Source organism: Schistosoma haematobium, chromosome 6 (genome assembly GCF_000699445.3).
Source record: "Schistosoma haematobium chromosome 6, whole genome shotgun sequence".
In the NCBI taxonomy this organism is placed as follows: Eukaryota; Metazoa; Platyhelminthes; class Trematoda; order Strigeidida; family Schistosomatidae; genus Schistosoma; species Schistosoma haematobium.
This window is the reverse complement of record NC_067201.1, coordinates 7,575,543-7,595,247: the sequence shown is the minus strand read 5'-3', so window position 1 is coordinate 7,595,247 and position 19,705 is coordinate 7,575,543. Positions and strand designations below refer to the sequence as shown.

Here is a 19,705-nt window from a genome sequence, read left to right as displayed (position 1 = left end):
AGTGTACAACACTCAAGCTTACAGCGTTGCAGAGACATCTCTTAGGGTCGCTATGTTCCCCCCGTTTGCTTCTAAAACTCATTGTCTAGTCCAAGAAAGTCTTTAGAAATAAAATAAAAATGCTAAAGGTCATTTAACTTTAGATAATTTCAAGTTCATAATGGACGTCATGATAATAGAAAGGTAAACGTAAAATCAACTTGAAACTCTACCTCTGAAAAGTTTAGGCAGTATCATTCCATTACCCAGAAATACAAAGATGTAACAAAAATGGTGCATTGAGTCAGCTTGAACCAACCTGACTAGTTCATCAAAAAAAGAAGGCGATTCAGCCATTAGATGCAACATTAGGATGATAGCGGGTGGAGCGACTTCCCCTGGATTAAATCGCCTAAATGAATCAAATACCCTTTAAATACCCTAGTTTCCAAGAGCCTTTAAAATAACTACCACTAGTGCAACTGAAAAGTCAAACTGTCTGTATTAAACAAAAAGGACGTAGAACTGACTTTTCACATCAATACATATGCAAATGGTAAATTAGTTATTATTGTAATGCATTTGCAATCTCACTTATATTCGCCACTGTCAGTCTGCCCTCATTCCTTGCTGCTTTTGACTCCCATTAGAAGCATTCGAAATACGTTCTGTCTCTCGCTGGTGCGTCTGTTTCTCTGAATTCCTAAGAAACACTGGCTTGAGTACTATACCTGCACATAGAGTACCTTTAATTTAAATGCACGCTATTAGAGATATAAGCTTATTATCGACGATTTAGAACCACAACTTGACAAAGAGAAGCATGAGAAAATGAATCTAGCAGTTTATACACGTTCATCGAGATATTGGATATTGAAGATGTTGAGGAAATTTAATAGAGTAACGACTTAACGTGTACAATCTTGGGATTGATCTTTAAGTGAACCTAATGGCTTTTGGAAGTACCTTATCATGCACTGTGCAAAAGTATTTAAATCTGCATTCATTTAGTGCACCTGAACCGTTTTCTAATCGCAATAAGTCAGAGAGGAGTCATCAAGTTATCAGTGATAAGTTATCTCTAAAGAATTGCAAATTGGAAGAATCAGAAGACTTGTGCAACGTCGTGAGTTATTTTGAATAATTTCTGGTTTCTCATATCAGACACTCCTGGTTGGGTTTCGTAAAACTTCCCCGTAATTTTAATTCAGTAATGAGTGAATACATGTACTTACTTTTATTGTCATGAATTTTCGTGATAACGATTCGGTTAAAATCTCATTGACATATAAGATGGATGTTGTCTACTGCTGCATCTTGAAAGCGGTCGATCGGGTGAATACATGCATACGTAAAACCATAATTTTCGTCATTCATTAATTAGTGTTGGGTAAAAATGTTTCTCAGTTCCTGCAAAACAAGATTCTTCAGTATTTGCTCAGTTTTTATACAGAGTAATCGTGAATCCGGTTTTTTGAATCGAAAATTAGAGACAATGCTTATCCTGGGTCAGTCATATTATCTTTAGTCATAAGAACGAACTCTGTTTATCTAGAAGCTCACCTGTCTGTAAGTTGGTTTCATAGTCACATTTACATTCAGATTTGTGTAGCAAAAGCAGAAAACCTATGTTTTTCTTTTTATAGTATGTTTCTGTTAGTGTCTAGTGGTTGAGTCACGTGTGGGTGCGGACACCACTGCTTCTGGTAACAGGTCCCAAGAATTGATAACTCAGTGCGAAAACATGTATGCCACTGGTATTTTGTTCGCTCTTGGCTTTTCTACTCACCTGCGATGTGTCCTGAGTTGTCCAGACTTGTAAGGTAGAAGAAGAAAGGATATATCAGACTCACAAATATTTCTTGATATTCCATACATCATCGTCAAGTCACCTCTTAATCTGAGGTAGGACAGAGTGAAGAGGTCTGGATTCTGGACGCAGTTTTCAAGTTTAGTTCCCACTAGGGTTATGTGTACTGTAATGAACATGATAGTACCTAACTTGGTAAATGCTCACAGGGTTTTAAACCCTTTATCGGTGATCTCATATCAGTAGGCCGTGGCCATAATATCATGAGCCACTGTCACCCCAGGCACTTCGTCTATACTGTACTTATTCACCATTGTATCCCAAAAGTGCATGCAGACACACCTGGCCGTGTTGATGTGCATCAGCCAATTTTTCAGATCCGCTAATCAGAATTTCTAAGTCCGCCTGAAGTGTACATGCATCTGTGTCTCCTGTTATTTCGCTCCAGATTTTTCACGTCATCAGCGTGTAGATCACCAACGTAGATGATCTATGTCGAAATGATTGGAGGCCTACTCGAGTTAGACGTGAATGGTGTGACGAACCAACTAACATCGAAGTCACACCTCGTGGTCAGCACCGTACGTGGACTACCCCCATTGACGTAACAAGGTACTATAGATGCTTTGAAGACTGTACAACACAAAGGACGTTATTACAGAAATATATTAGTTAAAGTAGATACAAGCGAAAGTAAGACCACTGCCGCATGGGCCAGTCCATGGCATACCATTAACTAATGCGCGTTGGTTGTACATGACCTTGGCAGGGAGCGACGATCTGTTCGACATTCAGTGATCCAACTGCCGGATGATTTGGCTAGGGCTCAGTGACATTTCACTGGCCCTACAAGCGCATGGTAGCAGCTGGGAACCAATTCTACTTGAGAGTTCATTTTTATACAATATACAAAGTAAATAACCTAAGACAGAGCGTTGTGGTTCTCCACTACGTACTTTTTTTCAGGTGGAGCACTTGTAATTTGTTTTTACTTTCTCTCTACAACCTGCCAAGAAACCCCTAAGCTATATTAGGAGAGGTAGGATAATGCCTAGATTTTCCAGCTTCAAGAGTAATCTAATTTCGGCACCTTATCAAATGCTTCTCTGAAGTTTATGTAGACAAAATCCAGTGTTTGTCCATTATCCAGAGCTTCAATCTATTTCTTTCTTGCTACGAGGAAATGTGTTGTGCAAAATAACTTTTCTGAGACCATGTTGTTCGCTGTTTAACAAGTCGTTGGGTTCCACGAATGACATTATAGTCTTTTGATTATTATTTCCAGCATTTTGTCTACGACACTAATGAGGCCGACAGGTTTGTAGTTGGATGAAAGTTGTGTTAATCCTGTTTTATGTATTAAAGTGATAACTGCATTCTCCCAGTTCATAGGTAACTCACGTTGACCAAGTGACATGTCGAATATCGTAGTTATTCTAAAAAGATTTCTTTTAGCCATTTTTTTACAGAAGTTTGTTGAAGTTACAGTTGCTTGTTGCCCTGTTTGCCTAATCTACAGAGAATTTTGTCTCTAATTCATCAAGACTTATTGGATTACGTTTTGCTAATAATTTTGATCATTATGAAATAATAATTTCATACTTAAGTGAATCAGTGATATTCATTCTACACCTTAACTAGCTTTCGAAAACTGATTGTTCGTAGATATAAATATTCCTGCCATCTATTAAACCACTAATCAGCCACTCAGACGGATAACAAAAGTTTGACTTCTCACCTCTTATATTTTAATTACATATCTGATATATCTAGCGTGGAGATTTACGCGTATCTGCATAGTTTTGACGTATAATGTGTTTACGTTAAACACTTGCAGGATAATTAGAATAATTTTGATGCTACAGATATGGTTTTACAAGTTCAAATCAGTTTGAGTTGTGGTTTAATGGTTTCTGAAAGTATGTATGGGGTGTGCATTAAAAGTTAGCATCGTACATATTCTTTCACATTTATTTTATAGCTAACTGACTGAAAAAGTGGAGTTCTGTATCTTTGACCGGTTTAACTGACATTATGTCACTTCAAAATAAGTGATGCTGATAATAGTTTAGTTAGCAGCGAAATTTTTTTTGCTTATACAGTTTATTCCTCCATTATTGTTTCTCTAGTATTCATTCCGAAAACTTAGTTGCCTTTAAAAAGGAATAATCGGAGATAATGATTATCATTCACCGTTGGTAATAAATGGGACAAACGTTGTTTTAATGAATCAAATCTAGTGCTCGGAAGACTGTGATTATTAGTCGAAAACTGTTCGAAATATATTACAACCGTATAAAGTAGTCGATTTTTACTTGTCTGTAGTTCCATCATAAACTTTTCAGCCATCAGAAGATGTACAAACTTCCACCTCCCTATCAATATAACAATTGATATTTCGGTTTGTAGACTTAGTCCTTATAGAGATCGTGGTAGCATAAAATCTAGTCGGTAACCGAAAAGTTTCATGTTACAACACTTGAATTTCATGAATGTTCCTTTTGACAGTGATATTAAGTTTAAAGAAGCTTAATAAATCAACAGGAACACTGATCGTACTGATAAATCGTCTAAAAATCCTCAGTAGCATCCGAGTAAACATTTTTACAAAATCTGCATAACAGATGACAGGATTTATAAGCGAACAAGAAGGGCATTAAAACTTGACCGATGTTGTAAGATTTATTCATTTGGTTTGACAAATATCCATATTTTATTTTTTTATGTTGATTTCTTTCTAGGCGTTCCCTGTCTATATTAACGAATACGGAAAACATCTGAATTTTATTACATCCGTTATTCAAAATCAACCTTCTAAGCAAAGCGCGTATGTCTGAATATGTCCAGACAATAACCCCTCTCAAAGTGACTTTTAAAAGAATCTCTTTGTTTACTTTTTTTCATAATTTCTATTTCAGACCAAGATGAACCTGATGTAATATCCTATTTTATTTTGACTAAATGCTTTAAACATAGATACTTAGAGGAATCCGTCTTGATGAGACTGTTTTCAGCCTTACTACTCAAATGAGAGATTAATTTGGCCTTATAGTATTTCATCAACATATTATTCTTCTACAGAAATAATCATGTTCCAAAAACCAGAATCGCCAATTAAAACTTAGGAAATAAATTGTTTTTAAAAGTATGATTGATTCTATCGTCTCGATTTTCAGAGTTATTTTTTCTTGCATATACGTCATTTATATCTTTATATTAAATTGTTACTTTATATTCCTCTGACTGTGATTTTTCGCCTATCGTTAAAGCTTCACATCTACTACGTGCAACACAATAGTTCAACGCAAAGCAAAGCTGATGTGGAATGGTGTAATGTTTAATAGGTTTGAATAAGTCAAAAAAGGTTTATGTATCGTGGTAATATAAAGCAATATTTTATAGGATACTGCAAATCAGTACAATAGGAAAGAAAAGCAAATTCATTTTGGTTGTAATTAAGGCTTTAACAACACCGATTTCACACTGCGTTTTGAAATTCGTCCAGGTTGTTTATTGATACTCATGATCTGAATATTTGAATGATCATATGTCCTGAGATTCGATGGTGGTTGGAGGTAGTCAACAGGAAACCCTGGACCCGGGTTTCGTGCTACTTGGCACTCGTCAGCAAGGTGTACCTGTAATCTTGAGGGAACTGGTGCTCCCTGGCGGATTCGATCTCGTGTCACCCAGCTTCACAGTCAGAGACGTTACCACTGAGCTATCCGAGCCGTGACTAACCTCCTGTAGGACTGAGATGTAATCACAATTGATTGATCACTGGGTGGTGATCAATCTCATGCTTGTCTAGTCCTTATTAGTGCAGATCAAATGCTATCGATCATGTTGCAATGTGGCCACCAGTCTAGGTGACTCGACACTGCGGGCACTATGTATTGAGATTAGATGGTGGTTGGAGGTAGTCAACAGGAAACCCTGGACCCGGGTTTCGTTCCGCCAAGGAGCACCAGTTCCCTCAAGATTACAGGTACACCTTGCTGACGAGTGCCAAGTAGCACGAAACCCGGGTCCAGGGTTTCCTGTTGACTACCTCCAACCACCATCTAATCTCAATACATAGTGCCCGCAGTGTCGAGTCACCTAGACTGGTGGCCACATTGCAACATGATCGATAGCATTCGATCTGCACTAATAAGGACTAGACAAGCATGAGATTGATCACCACCCAGTGATCAATCAATTGTGATCATATGTCCATTTATATAACTGTTATCTGCAGACAACTAAGTTCGAGAGTTCAAAATAGTTATAATTGGACATATGGTATAATACCATTCTCAAAAATGCCATAGTCTAGAAGACTGAATAAATATGTTATCAAGGTACGTATCCACAAATTTCCCCGTGATCACATCCAGGAAACTTTAATTGCGTGGCCAGCTGCTATCGTAAGCCAGTAAACATCAGCCAGTCAAAAAATTTAGTTTTAGGAACATCCCTTCCGCTTAGATCACTTTTTTATTTACTCCGTTTTATAAAATAGCTAATGAGTGTCAATTATTGACTCGATGACTTGCAGACAATGACACAGACTTAGGCTTGATCAAAGAATTTGTTTTATTGTTGCACAGACCTGTGAGCGAAATAGTTAGCTGTTACCCACGTTTTGAAGTTTGGAATTTGTAGTTTTGAAAAAGAAACGGATCTTATTTACATAAACTTACTTTACTTTGTGTTAGATAATTTTCTGTTAGTTTATGTAACAACTTACATGCACCTTTTATTGATTATACGTTTATTGTTTTCAGCATTTTCATATTCATTCGATTACAAAATTCAGACTTGAATCAAACAGGTCTGATATTACGTGATATAATTCTGTTGAACGATGAATTCAGTTGTGAGGTAGGTAAGTTACTCATAAGTTATTATTAATTAACGTTAACATTATAACTGCTTTTTGTAGTTTTTTGAAACAAATAGTCTAAATCACTAGTTCTAATGCGTCAATCTGGAATAACTGACTTTGGTTAAAATTTCTGGATTAATTTTTTGAATAAATACACGTATATATATATATATATCGTACGTTCTACTTAGGCTAACCTTGTTTGAGTGACGGGGGTGATAAAACGTCAAATGCGAATTAAGTTGGACGGCTTTATTTCGTATACTCACATGCTCAGAAAGACGCTAAGATGAGAGATGGAGAAGGTCAAATCGCCAACTCAATTGAAATGCAACTCAATATTAAAAGGCATGAATGATCTTAGAATATCGTCACATCGCATAATAATACAAACATACTGAAGGTTACACATGAGAATGACAAAATGACTGAGAACATTAGAATAAATCATCTGCCCAAAATTCAAGATAAATCGTGTAGGTATCTAACAGTGCTAGCTGCTACAATAAATACGTATACCGACTAACGTTATTTATACTCCATTTTATAAGTTAGGAATGCAAGATTATCTATCAAAATCTAAAAATTCCCGATTGATTTAATGTTGTCCCATGAAAAATATCTCCTTTAAAGTGGATTATTTAAAATGAATAAAGAAGTCTTATTGTATCATTTCAATAGTATTAATAAATACTAGGGTTTGAAAAGCACATTTAACACAAATATGAATATAATGAAATCTTCAGAGTTTCGTGCTATATTGTGTCATGACTGTGCACTAATTAAAAATCTCCGAATTAGGATGCAACATTTATATTGTTTCTTTTAAATTCTAAGTAGTCTGCCGACTAATGTCAACTTGTAATAAACATCATGTTCACGTAATAAAAAAAACAGTCACTTGTATATTAAACAATTGATATATTGTAACACCACACCGAGATTGAGAGAACTGTTGATAGATTATATATTATTGGACAGATTTATTGTGGAGGACAATAAAGTTTGATGTATTTACTGGCCAAATCTTTGCTTGAGTAATAATTTTTTTAGATCTGGAATAGTTTCTTAAAATTAAAGATCTAAGTACATGGTGAAGTATCCTAATGTACTAAAACCACTTAATTTTATTATTGCATAAAGAAATATAAGATTCGTCACATTCTTATGTTTAAAGAACCTCAAAATAACTAATTATTAATCGAGTTAGACTTCTGATTTGGGACGTGAATAACGTTTGGCTAACAATCGACTAACTTGACACTCTATGTTTGCTGGTTTTCAAGTAGTTTAGAGAAAGTTCGGTTCGATTTCTGATGAGATGTACACTATTGAATCCAATATTAGGATAAAACAGCTGTACAGTGCTTTCTGGTGTTTAATGACTGTCTATCCAAGTTTACTGTGCGATAGAGACTACAAAACATTTGAGTGTGGGCTTTTAAGCATTTATAATAGAATGTAAATTGATTAAAATTTTGGAATAATTTCAGTGATCGATTACGACGGACCCAAACAGATTAGAGAATAATTTCTGTTTAAATTTTGAACTCTATTATCCGCTTTAAACTCGGGCAATCTCTTTGACTGTTGATCAGAACTTAAGAAATACCGGTACCATATGAGATTGTACCTTAAAGTAATTAACATTTTGAGTTATAATACGTTTATTTCATGAAATAGCAGAGAGTAAAATTCCAATAGGTAGTATATGGATTAACATTAAAAACGTTTGTAAACAATGAATCAACAATAAGTAGAATATTAAAGATTTAACAGAAAGGTGGATTTAATCTAGTTATACATATATTATTGAAAGGTTTTCGGGATTGAATAAATAATTAAATAGTATTATCAAAATTATGAACCAACCAATGTTAGAGTACCATCGAAAACTTGGAAGCATCTGTTGAAGTTGGACATTAAAACCGTTGGATGTTGGCTCACTGGTCTAGATGTTTAGCATTCGCGCGCGAGACCGAAGGTCCTGGGTTTGAATCATATTGGGACGAAACGGCCGTCCAGTGCTTTCAAGTTTTCAATGATAGTTTAACATCGATCGGTTCGTGATTTCAATCAAATTTAACACTGTTCACAACCCTTAACTGAAAATTAAATAGTCCTTATTTAAAATCTGTAAGCTTACATTTACAATATTGTAAATGACTAAGACTATGTCAGTTTATCTGATTTCCCCTTTGTATTAACTATTCACAAAGTTTCATGCACATAGTTCCCTTTATTATATTAAAAAGAGCAAGAACGAAGCTCGGTACAGAATAATATGAATTCATTTTATTTCGTTAGGTTATCATCAGCTGCTTACAACCTATAATATTTGAAAATCAATGATATTACAGATATTGATATACTTATACATACGTGGGTGATTAAGGAAGAATATGTGTATCATGACGTAGTGATGATTCCGATAGAGTTAATGAGGTCATAGAAAAATTGTTTCGGACCAATAAAGTTTGGAAGGGAAACTTCTTAATCTTTGAAATAATGATTAGAACTCATGGAGTTAACAAGCAATAAATGATTGTATGATGAAGCAACTAAAAATAGAATAATGGCAATAAAGAAAGATTTGAATTGAAATCAGTCAGTTATGAATTAAAGGAAATGACAGTGACGTAATTTAAGTTTTTGAAAGAGTTGAAGGAATGAATGACGTAATAAATAAAAAGGGGGTCTAATGTTAACAGAGCAAAGAAATATTTATTACTGTCTCTTTCTTTTGTAAACAGATCTGGTTTTAGACGTTTTTCCCTTCCAAACTTTATTGGTCCGAAACAAATTTTCTATGACCTCATTAACTCTATCGGAATCATCACTACGTCATGATACACATATTCATCCTTAATCACCCACGTATGTATAAGTATGTCAATATCTGTAATGTCGTTGATTTTCAAATATTATAGGTTGTAAGCAGCTGATGATAACCTAACGAAATAAAATGAATTCATATTATTCTGCACCAATCTTCGTTCTTGTTCTCTATATTCACAAAATATCATGTTATAAGATTATTAAGTTGTTGATGTTGGTCAGCGCACTGAACTAGATGGTTTAATCGTTGAACTTTTATTGTCAAGTTGATCTGAGAATGTTGTTTAAAGTGACAATAAAAAAGTCAGTATATAAATCGTTCTACCTAAGAAAATTTAACATTTGTAAAAACATCTACCTAAGTTACAAATCTTCTCAATCATTATTTAGTTCTAATATTTTGTTTATTGAAGTATTCAGAATAATATGTAATTTAATATGATAGATATTATAAAGTTACTTAAATGCTTTTGTTAATGTGGTATGTTTTAAAAATTTGGTTTCATTAATTAAATTAATTAATTTTATAAAGATGGAACTTAGTCTTTTTACCAATCGATTCCATTATTCCTTTTTGGTTACATTGGAAACACAGCACTTTCTACTTAATCATTGATTTAATATTTAATTGTGAATGCAAATGAAGAAGGAAACTTATACACTACTTGGATATTATTCAAGAATTGACAATCAATAATTATTCGTATATTTTTATAATACTTAATTGTATTTAGTTAAATGAACAAAATATATTAGTATTGTAGATCTTTCTTTAAAAAAATAGCTTTCATAATATCAACCATAAAAGAAAAGCTTAATATGAAAGTTTATGAACTGATTAAGTATTTATGGTTAGTAACTGGTATGGTTATAGTTTCTAGGCTTTTTTTGGGGGGGGGTAAATATTTATGATAGTTGAACGTCAAGGTTTAGTTGCTGTAAATATTGATAAAAATTAATTCCACAAGTTGCCTATGTTATCTAGTTAAGTTCTTTTTAAAAAAGTAGAATTACGATCAAATAGATTAATAAGACAAAACTTCTGTGTGAAGAAATCAAGATTGAAAAGAATAGAAAACCTAATTAGTTAATATCAGGTCTATGGAGCGCTAGATAATCTGCAATCAATTGTTTTTGCTCTTATTATCATTAATAAGTGTCTGAATTATACCATTATTATACAGTAGGTTTGTGAAAACTTTTGGATTTTATAGTTAGCATTACAAACTGTATGTGATTAAAGAGCCGTTGAAAAGTCAGCAAGAACTAAACAGCTATTTTATTATGGGAGCCTTCAATGGTGCCCATCTACAATCTTACCGGGGGCTTAAAGATCGTGGGCTCTATCTTCTATGGGGTTGTCAACGGTCGCAGTTGAAGACTGATATATTAGGAAGAAATAACCATTTAATGCTTCTCTCCTTCCAATGGCTATTTAAATCAGGTCACTTTGTTATGTTAACCATAACACTATCCCATTACTGAATTCGGACAGAAATTTGAACACTTCTTTTTAGAATATGCATATCCAATCAGGATTCCACCGGTTATGGGAATTTCATTACGAGCTTTTTATGAGAGACGAATTATGGCTAACAATGTAATCCAGTAAGCATATTTTATCCAATTTGGAAATCTCAATTAATAACGTGATCATTATACCCTTTGTAATAACTCTATAAATAACATACCTGTTGAACAAATTGCTGACTTTTTGAACTCAATAGCTCAGTGATTAATGCGTTGTGACCGGAAGTGTAAGTTTCTATATTTACCTCTCAATGTGAACATCAACAGTGGGATATAAGTTGACAAAGCTATAGAATTCTATATAAGATGAAACTGATCTCTTGCATTTTAATCCTATTCTACTCCTTATTATAATTAAGTGTTTTATGATACATTTTATTTCATTCAATATTCATTTTAATAGATGTAATATTTTATCTTATCAGTAAATACAATATTCATTCATAGCATTTAATTGTTTGTTTGTTTTTATACTTGATTAGATGAACCTGATCATATTTATGTAACTGGTAGACGATGGTTATTCAATCATAATCATCAAAATAATTTATTAATACATGAAAATTTGAATCCTATAAATAAAAGTCAACATAATGTATCATTAAAGAATAATCATAATCATAATAATATAAGTTATGATAAAGAATCTATTTTGATTGGTCATATAGATTCATTAAAACATTTTAATGATAATCAAATGAAAGTAGAGAATGGGAAATCACAATGTCGTGTAAGTTTTTTTTATAATGAAAAACCTTTTGTTTTAGGTTTTTAGACATTGAAAAACGATAGATAACTTTTTTTTTAGAAAAAAATCTGTACAATATCTTTCGGCAATTTATTATCAGTTAGGTGAACTTTATTTTCAAAAGAATAATTCAAATCGTTTTATCAAAAAACACACAACCGAAACTGTTAGTGTTATAACGCTCGGTTTTTACTTCGACTAATGTAATAACGATTGGGTTTCCACGTTTGCACGTATAGGACGTCAATTTACCTTAGACGAATATCTATACTAGATTCCCAACCAGTGTCTATTCTACAGGAATTCAACACAACTCAGATCAAGAATATGTGATTAGCCTGACTACAACGTAAATATATGTCCACACCAAAACCCGACACAATCCAACAACAATGAACAATCACTAATAAGTGAGTAGTAATAATAATAAGGATAGAGGAATATATAACTCATCTGACACCTGTTAGACTATTTACATGTCTGACTAAGCAGACAACCAATCATTATCCTTCTCGCCCACACATCAGTTAGGGTAAATCCTAGAGTAGTAGAGTTAGTAACAGTAGTAATGGTATTGAAGATATGATACGAGAAAATATGAATTAGTGCGATAAAATAAAAATAAATTACGATGAATTTAGAAGCTTAAGATTTGTAGGAAGACAGAGAATGGAGGCATATTTGCCTTTGCAAACAATTTTGAGCTATATCATTCAAAGTCTTTAACTACTAGATATGATAATCACGCAGACCTCAGTCAGGTAGTCTAAACATATTGACATAGATCAATCTAATTACCAATGATTTGGTGGACTGGTGCCGTCTCCAGCTTTCTTCCAACCTACTTCTACATCAGACAATATCGCATATTGAGGTAGTTGGTGATTGGATATATGCAACAGATGTTACAATCACCTCAGTTGATAAAGATGTACTACCTTCACTAGAAAAATTATACCACCGTTTTATATCTGCTTCAGGATGATCAATGAGCGAAGTTGTAAAATAAGTGTATATAATATTGTTTAACAATTCGGAAATTGAATGAATCAATTATCTGCCGGTGTTATTGGATATTCGATTAGATTTTTAAATTATACGGATTTGTGATGTTAACGTTCCAGAAAAAGCAAGGTGGATAGTTTCAAAGTGTTTGTATTAGCTGTATGGGTGTATATAGGAAATAATAATTTATTGATTTTTCTTTGAAATTACAAAATCGTTTGTGTCTACATATCAGATTTCATGTAACATTTATTGTGATTAATCAACCGGTATTAATTTTATTGATAGTTTATGAGAAGAAATCATGGTATGTATCGATACAATTAATAAGTGTAATAAACAAGAAATATGAAAATTCTTTTTGAGAAACATTTATTCAGTGTATGAAATATTACAAAATAAGTTGAGACAATATAAAACATGTTATGTTGGTCATCTAGTTCAATACACCTTTACGTTTTCACTAGTCAATGAATTTACTTCTAGTGGATGAAATATAGTTTGTACATTTAATCAATGTACTCTTTCACATATTTAAGAATTGTTATTCTGTAAACTTAAGGTTATGTAATAGTCTTACCATCACACTGTATGTGATATATAAACGGGAATTATAAACATTTTATTTCTGTTAAACTTGATCTAGATCATGTATGCAAGATATAATGAATACATTAAACGTGCATTTCTCAGTTATTAGCTCAAATAAAGTATGAACAAAAACACTTTTCTCTCAACATAGTTTCAATATATCACCCGAAACTGTACAATATTTAAATACCTATACTATTGAGTAGATTTATAGAATTTAAAAACAACTGTTTCCACTTCTGTTTGTACTTTAATCAGCTGAAAGAAACTTGTGAAATGTGATATCTTTCTGTTCTTATTTTGTTATAATAAAAAAGTACTTTTTGATTCTATCACCTACTAAAGAGAATCTATTTTATCAGAATAAACTGATAATTGGAAAATTTTGTTAGATATTACATAGGCACACATTAATTTAAACGTAAATTGATAAGTCTATCAAGTTTAACAGTTACGGCCGTCCAGTGCTTCTAGGTTTTCCATGGTGGTCTAGCTTCAATTGACTCATCATATCAACTATTGAAATTATTTATTGCTTGGTGTATCTTTTTTTATGGTATATTGAAATATCAGCTGAACTTCGATTAAACTAGATTAGTATCAGATGAAAGTTGAATGGTATTTATCCTACAATCAGTCTTTTATTCTAGTAAAAATATGTGATCTATCGTTGGATTACTTCCACAATTTACTGATCCTTTAAAACTATCATCATTCTTCAGAATGCATTAGGTCAATAAAAAGAAAAGATTCCCATTCTCAATTTTTATAGAGAATTGTGTTTAGAGGTTAAATTGTGTCAAATGTGATGCGTTCTATCTAAGAAAAATCTTCTACTGTAATCTTTACTCTTCCCAGGCAATATCAAAGCTACACAAAAAAACTTAATAATCCCATGAAATCCAAGGATCCACAACCTATTTCGTCATTAACATTACATGCTATTTTTTAAATCCATCAAATTGATATGAAAAACCATATTTATTCTGTTTAAATATCACACCGGTAACAAACGAACAAATTGGCTCTACTTCTAAACCCAAATATTACATTCTTTCACACTCACTAATAAATACACGAACAAATACACTTATTGTCTTATGCTTGACCTGAATAATATAACATTAGTACTTTCAAACTTGTTTTAATTGTACTAACAATTTTGACTTATTCCACTCAAGTATTTAAATTTATAATAATTGAATTTGATTATTTATTTATTTTTAAAGTTGAGTTCACGAGTCGATCTATGCTAGACCACCAGTGAAAACCTGGAAGTACAGGACTCTCGTTTCATCCTAGTATGGGACTTCTCAACAGTGCACATCGGCAATCCTACGTACGGGATGGTGATTTCGACTCGTGAACTGAACTTTGAAAATACTGCAAATCCACGAATCTCCATACCACTATTTATTTATTACTTAAAGAAGCAATTCATAATGAATTTCGAAAAAACAGGAATCAACTCATTAGAATATTACAAATATATCACTGATTTTTTTATTATTAACAGACAACTTTATGCTCTATTAATTTAAAATTATCAAATTAAACCTTGATAATAATACTGAATTGGTTTTTGGATTCTTAAAAATGGTTTTTGAGAGGATGTATTCGAACTAGCCATATTACTTTTACCAGTTATCATCCAAAAAAATTTGGATAGCATAATTTTGTCTAAATCGCTGAAATTTTCAATGTTTAAAAGTAATATGGTGACACTATAATTGATGAACGACATTTCAGAGACGCTAAAGCGACCTTGAAAATGTCCATTTACGTAGTATGGTTAAATGAGGTTTATAAACCTATGTGAATAATAAGGATTCTGATTTATAGCTCATAGTTGGGGTTAAGAATTTGACTTGAGGTTTTTATCATTAATTAACATCAACTAAAATCCGAAAACGCTATTTAACAAAAAAGATGAATGAATTTCGTGCCAAAATTCAATACCTGTTGTCATAAAGCTAATTGGTTTATCCATAAATTATCCTCTCGTCTAATTTATCTTTTTGCTATACCACTAACATAAGTTGACGTGTTTACCTTGTCTACATCAAATAGCATTACTTACTTACGCCTGTTACTTCTCGTGGAGGAGCATAGGCCGCCCACAAGCACTCTCAATTCAACCCTGTCCCAAGCAGTTCTTTTCAGTTCTTTCCAGTTCTTATTCATCCTTTTTATATCTGCTTCCAATCTCCGACGAACTGTGTTTCTTTGTCTTCTTCTTTTCCGCTTCTCTTCAAGATTCCAAGTTAGTGCTTGCTTCGTGATTTAGTTTGGTGATTTCCGTCGTCGTCATGTCCTAATTTTCTCTTCAGTTAGAAGCTGATTTGTTCTCTGCCACAACAGGCTGTTGTTGATGGTATCCGACCAATAGATGTTGAGTATCTTACGTAGACAACTAATTATAAATACTTGTACGTTCTTGATGATGGTTGTAGTAGTCCTCTAAGTTTTCGCTCCGTACAGTAGAACTGTCTTGACATTCATATTGAAGATTATGACTTTGATATTGGTTGACAATTATTTTAAGTTCTATATGTTCTTCAATTGTATTTGTTTTTCTTTACTTCAATTATTTATATCACATGTTCTATTTCAATGAATTATTGAATATTATTTTATTTCATCAGATAAATAATACTTATGGATCATCACAATTTACAAGTTTATTATTGGAATTTTTCAATATTGATGATACATTAGAATTTTATGAATTGCTTATTCAATATTCTATAAAACAATCAAATTGTTTATCTGTACCAGAATTAAAAATTATGTCAAAGAATCAAATACATTTCTATTTAAATGATGATATAATATCATTATCTAATAATTCACAACAACAATTTAATTGGTTAAATAAATATCGGTAAGTAAATTAAATAAAAGAGTATACTCTTTTATTACATCATAAATGTCAGTGTACTATTAACTAAGATTTATTATTCTTAGTAAGTTTCTATTTTTGTATATATAATTTTTTTCTGGTTAGCGTTTTTTAGCGAGTTAGTTTTCTATGGGATTGGGTCACTAACCCCACGCCCGACCCTACTCCTTTATCCGGGTTTGGAACCGGCAGCAGCCTCCGAAGGGACTCCAGGCGGAGTTTATATATATATATATATATATATATATATATATATATATATATATATATGAAAATGTCGAATATCTAACGCTTCTAAAATTCTATCTTCAAAGTTTGTTTAATTCAATCGATAGATATTTATTTAGTTAGTTATAATTTCTTATTTATAGGAGGCGGTAAATGATGTAGGAATGTAAGTTTTGAATTCAGACATAGTTTTATTAAGTAATGTGAACGAAAACAGAAGTGGGAGGATAACCGATCGTATTTTTATACAAAATTACAAAGTTTTTTCATCAAATGTAAAACCATACATTCAATACTTCATTTATAAATCTTCCATCAACTAATATTATCTGATTCCATTCTCTTTTATCCGATCATTTCAACCTTATGCTGCAAGGTTTTACACTTCCAATCGGCACCGCATTCTACTTATGTCAACAGATATAAGTAGTATACACTATAACAGTCATAGATTTACAAGCTTAGGAAAAAATATTAAAGATTTAGTTTTGAACTCATGTAACTTCCCGGATGACCTTGAGAAAAGTTTAATTCTTTTTAGACAGTTAGAGGACAATAACCGTGAATGAATAATTTATATTACGTAATAAAAGAATTTACACAAAATATTTCGTTTTCAAATCACTGATTAGGCTTTTGGAATGAATGAGAGGTTCATCTGTCTTGGATTCAATTTTGTTTTTGAGGACTATCTTAGGAAACTAAATATTGTTTCATCAACGTTTTCGTTCATATTCATACATATTTATAAAATTCACGTATTCGTATATGAGTACTTATCTGAGCGATTTCAACGTTTTATAAGCATTTATTGATATTTTCCACTTTGAAGTTGATCATCAGACGGTCGATAGTCAGTTTTCTGGTTTTGCATATATAAGATGAGTTCAGCATCTATGATATTTAGGTCGAAAAATTCACAATGACTGTTTTCAACCTGTTGTATTACCGAATCATTTTGTTGCCGTTAATAAAGTTCAATATTGTTTAGCGCTTTGCCAATAATTTAATTTAGTTACTGATTACTGAATTTTGAAATACATTAGAGCAGTTGAAATGAGCCACGTAAAAGTGGTCGATTTTAAGCTTATATTATTTCAGTTGCCTCTGATGAAAACTGACCCGAATGTTAAATCAACTTTTGTTTATGAGTGTAAAATGAAACAGATGACTATGTTGACAATATTACTTAACTAATGTCTGCAGTTGGATTTCCCTGGATCGAAGCAACCGTGTCTTACAGGTTTGACACGAGACGATTTGCTCCAAAGTCTTTTATACTCAATACTTGTATTTCAGAAAAGCTTTTCTACCTACTTTCTATATTCTCTTTTATCACTGAGATCGACAACAGTCAAATATTTGGAGTTCATATCACAGCTTTCTAGATTGCTTAATATGAATCTAAGAGAATACAAGGCATATATGCACCTGAGCCGCTGCGAGAGATTTTGATAGACATGTATGTTATGGAAGATGGTTGTGCCATTTCTCCAAATGACTGAATTTAGACGTATACATTAATGGGTTCCGATTCATTGGTCTTCATTTCAGGGACTCGCCGTGTAACCTGAAGGTCCTGGATTATAGCCCCAGTGGCTTCGTGGATACTCATTATTGAGGAATCTCATACCAGAGAAAAACATCACTTCTTAAATAATTCCCAGTTTTCAATAGTTGTCTAACTAAGGTTAGTCCACAATGTAAACTGTGATACTTAACAATCTTCACAAATCCCTTATACTAATTTTATATATACGTATATAATTGTTTTCCAATTATCCACTGCTTTATCTATGAACAAACCAGAGACAAAGATTCATTCGAATTGGCTCCAAACTTACAGGATTCTAGCAGTTTACTTGTTTCTGATTCAAGTAGTATCAATGAAAATAGATATGATTATTTGAAACCTGTATCTACATGTGTTAAAACAAATAGTTGTCCAAGTTTAGACAATTCTAAATTATCTGCTCAAAGCAAATATACTAAAGTAAAGAGAAAAGTGTCTAAACGAATAGTTAAAATACGTCGTTGTCAATCTTCTGTATCCCCGCCGTCAATAAAAAAACTGGAGTCAAAGCCTCCAAAACCGATGAAAAAGAATTCATTAGCTGTATCACAAAACAATTTGAATTACTCCTCAGACAGTTTAGCAGAAACAGTAAGATTAACATATTTATATTGTTTTCTTTAATAAATTTCTGTCAGGTAGTACTTTAGATTAACTCTTATATTTGGTGTGTGAATGACTCATTTGAAAATATGATCTATGGCTGAGAGGTAGATAAATGGTTAAGGTGTTTAATTTTAAGACACTAATTCTCAAGTTTGAAACTGGCCCAACCTATTTTAGCTTGGGTAAATGAGTAGTATCACTAACCCTCATGTTTAGAATGGGGCTCGGAGCACGGTGCCAGAATCTGTACATGATACGTGAGGTAAATAAAATACATATCCAATTTGTAAATTAACTAGATGGGTGAACATAATCTTGTACGATATGAGTTGAATCATGATTTCATTGTTGACGTAACAGGGAAAATGATCTTTTATTAAATTATAGAAGTTTTAACCCAGTCAAACTACTATTTGATTACTGACTAGCAAATTATCTATTTATAAACCGAAAATCTACTAAGAATTTGACTAACTTACAAATTCTCCATACATAGCCATTACTTTATTGGAACTTAGGAAATTTGGAAAAATAGATAGTTTTGTAAGTCTTTACGATTTTCATGTAACTTTTATACATTTTACTAACTGTTATTGTCATCAAACCACAATGAACTAATACTTTTAATGATAATGGCTTGATTGTTGAGCAAAGAATTGCTTTAATACCTAGAAGTGTTCGAATAACAGTTAAATAAATACATCATACATGTCTAGTACGAAACAAATATCCAATAGTTTTTGACTGGTTTAAGTTTGTTATTTAATTTCTGTGGTACATATCCTTTTTTTTGAGATGATAATTATAGTTAAAGATATTTTATATTAATAAAAAAAATAATTTGAATGCATTTTATTATCTACAATACTTGTAGGTATCATTACCACTGATGTTTATCATTGATGTTTTGAACTGCAATTGATCAATCCCTTATTGGGATATGTGCATCGTGTGTGGATTGCCACAATATTGCCTTAATTCACAAACATTATAGGTAAAGATAGATGGTGGCTAGCTGTGAACTC

The 19,705-nt window shown here is 32.4% G+C and overlaps 1 protein-coding gene across 2 annotated transcripts in view; it reads left to right on the top strand.

Moving 5' to 3' along the window:
* Positions 1-719: 719 nt before the first annotated feature.
* Positions 720-19,705, top strand: part of INPP5B_1 (Type II inositol 1,4,5-trisphosphate 5-phosphatase) — a 37,903-nt gene continuing 18,917 nt past the window's right edge. Inside the window, exons 1-6 of one of the 2 annotated variants that reach the window (XM_035730188.2) lie at positions 720-1,105; positions 4,531-4,616; positions 6,559-6,659; positions 11,510-11,757; positions 16,017-16,255; positions 18,311-18,665. In XM_035730188.2, coding sequence (XP_035587921.2) covers positions 929-1,105; positions 4,531-4,616; positions 6,559-6,659; positions 11,510-11,757; positions 16,017-16,255; positions 18,311-18,665 — 1,206 coding nt within the window. In that variant the 5' untranslated portion in view covers positions 720-928. Of the gene's footprint in view, positions 1,106-4,530; positions 4,935-6,558; positions 6,660-11,509; positions 11,758-16,016; positions 16,256-18,310; positions 18,666-19,705 lie in introns of both variants that reach the window. The other variant, XM_051216770.1, reaches the window with a different exon arrangement.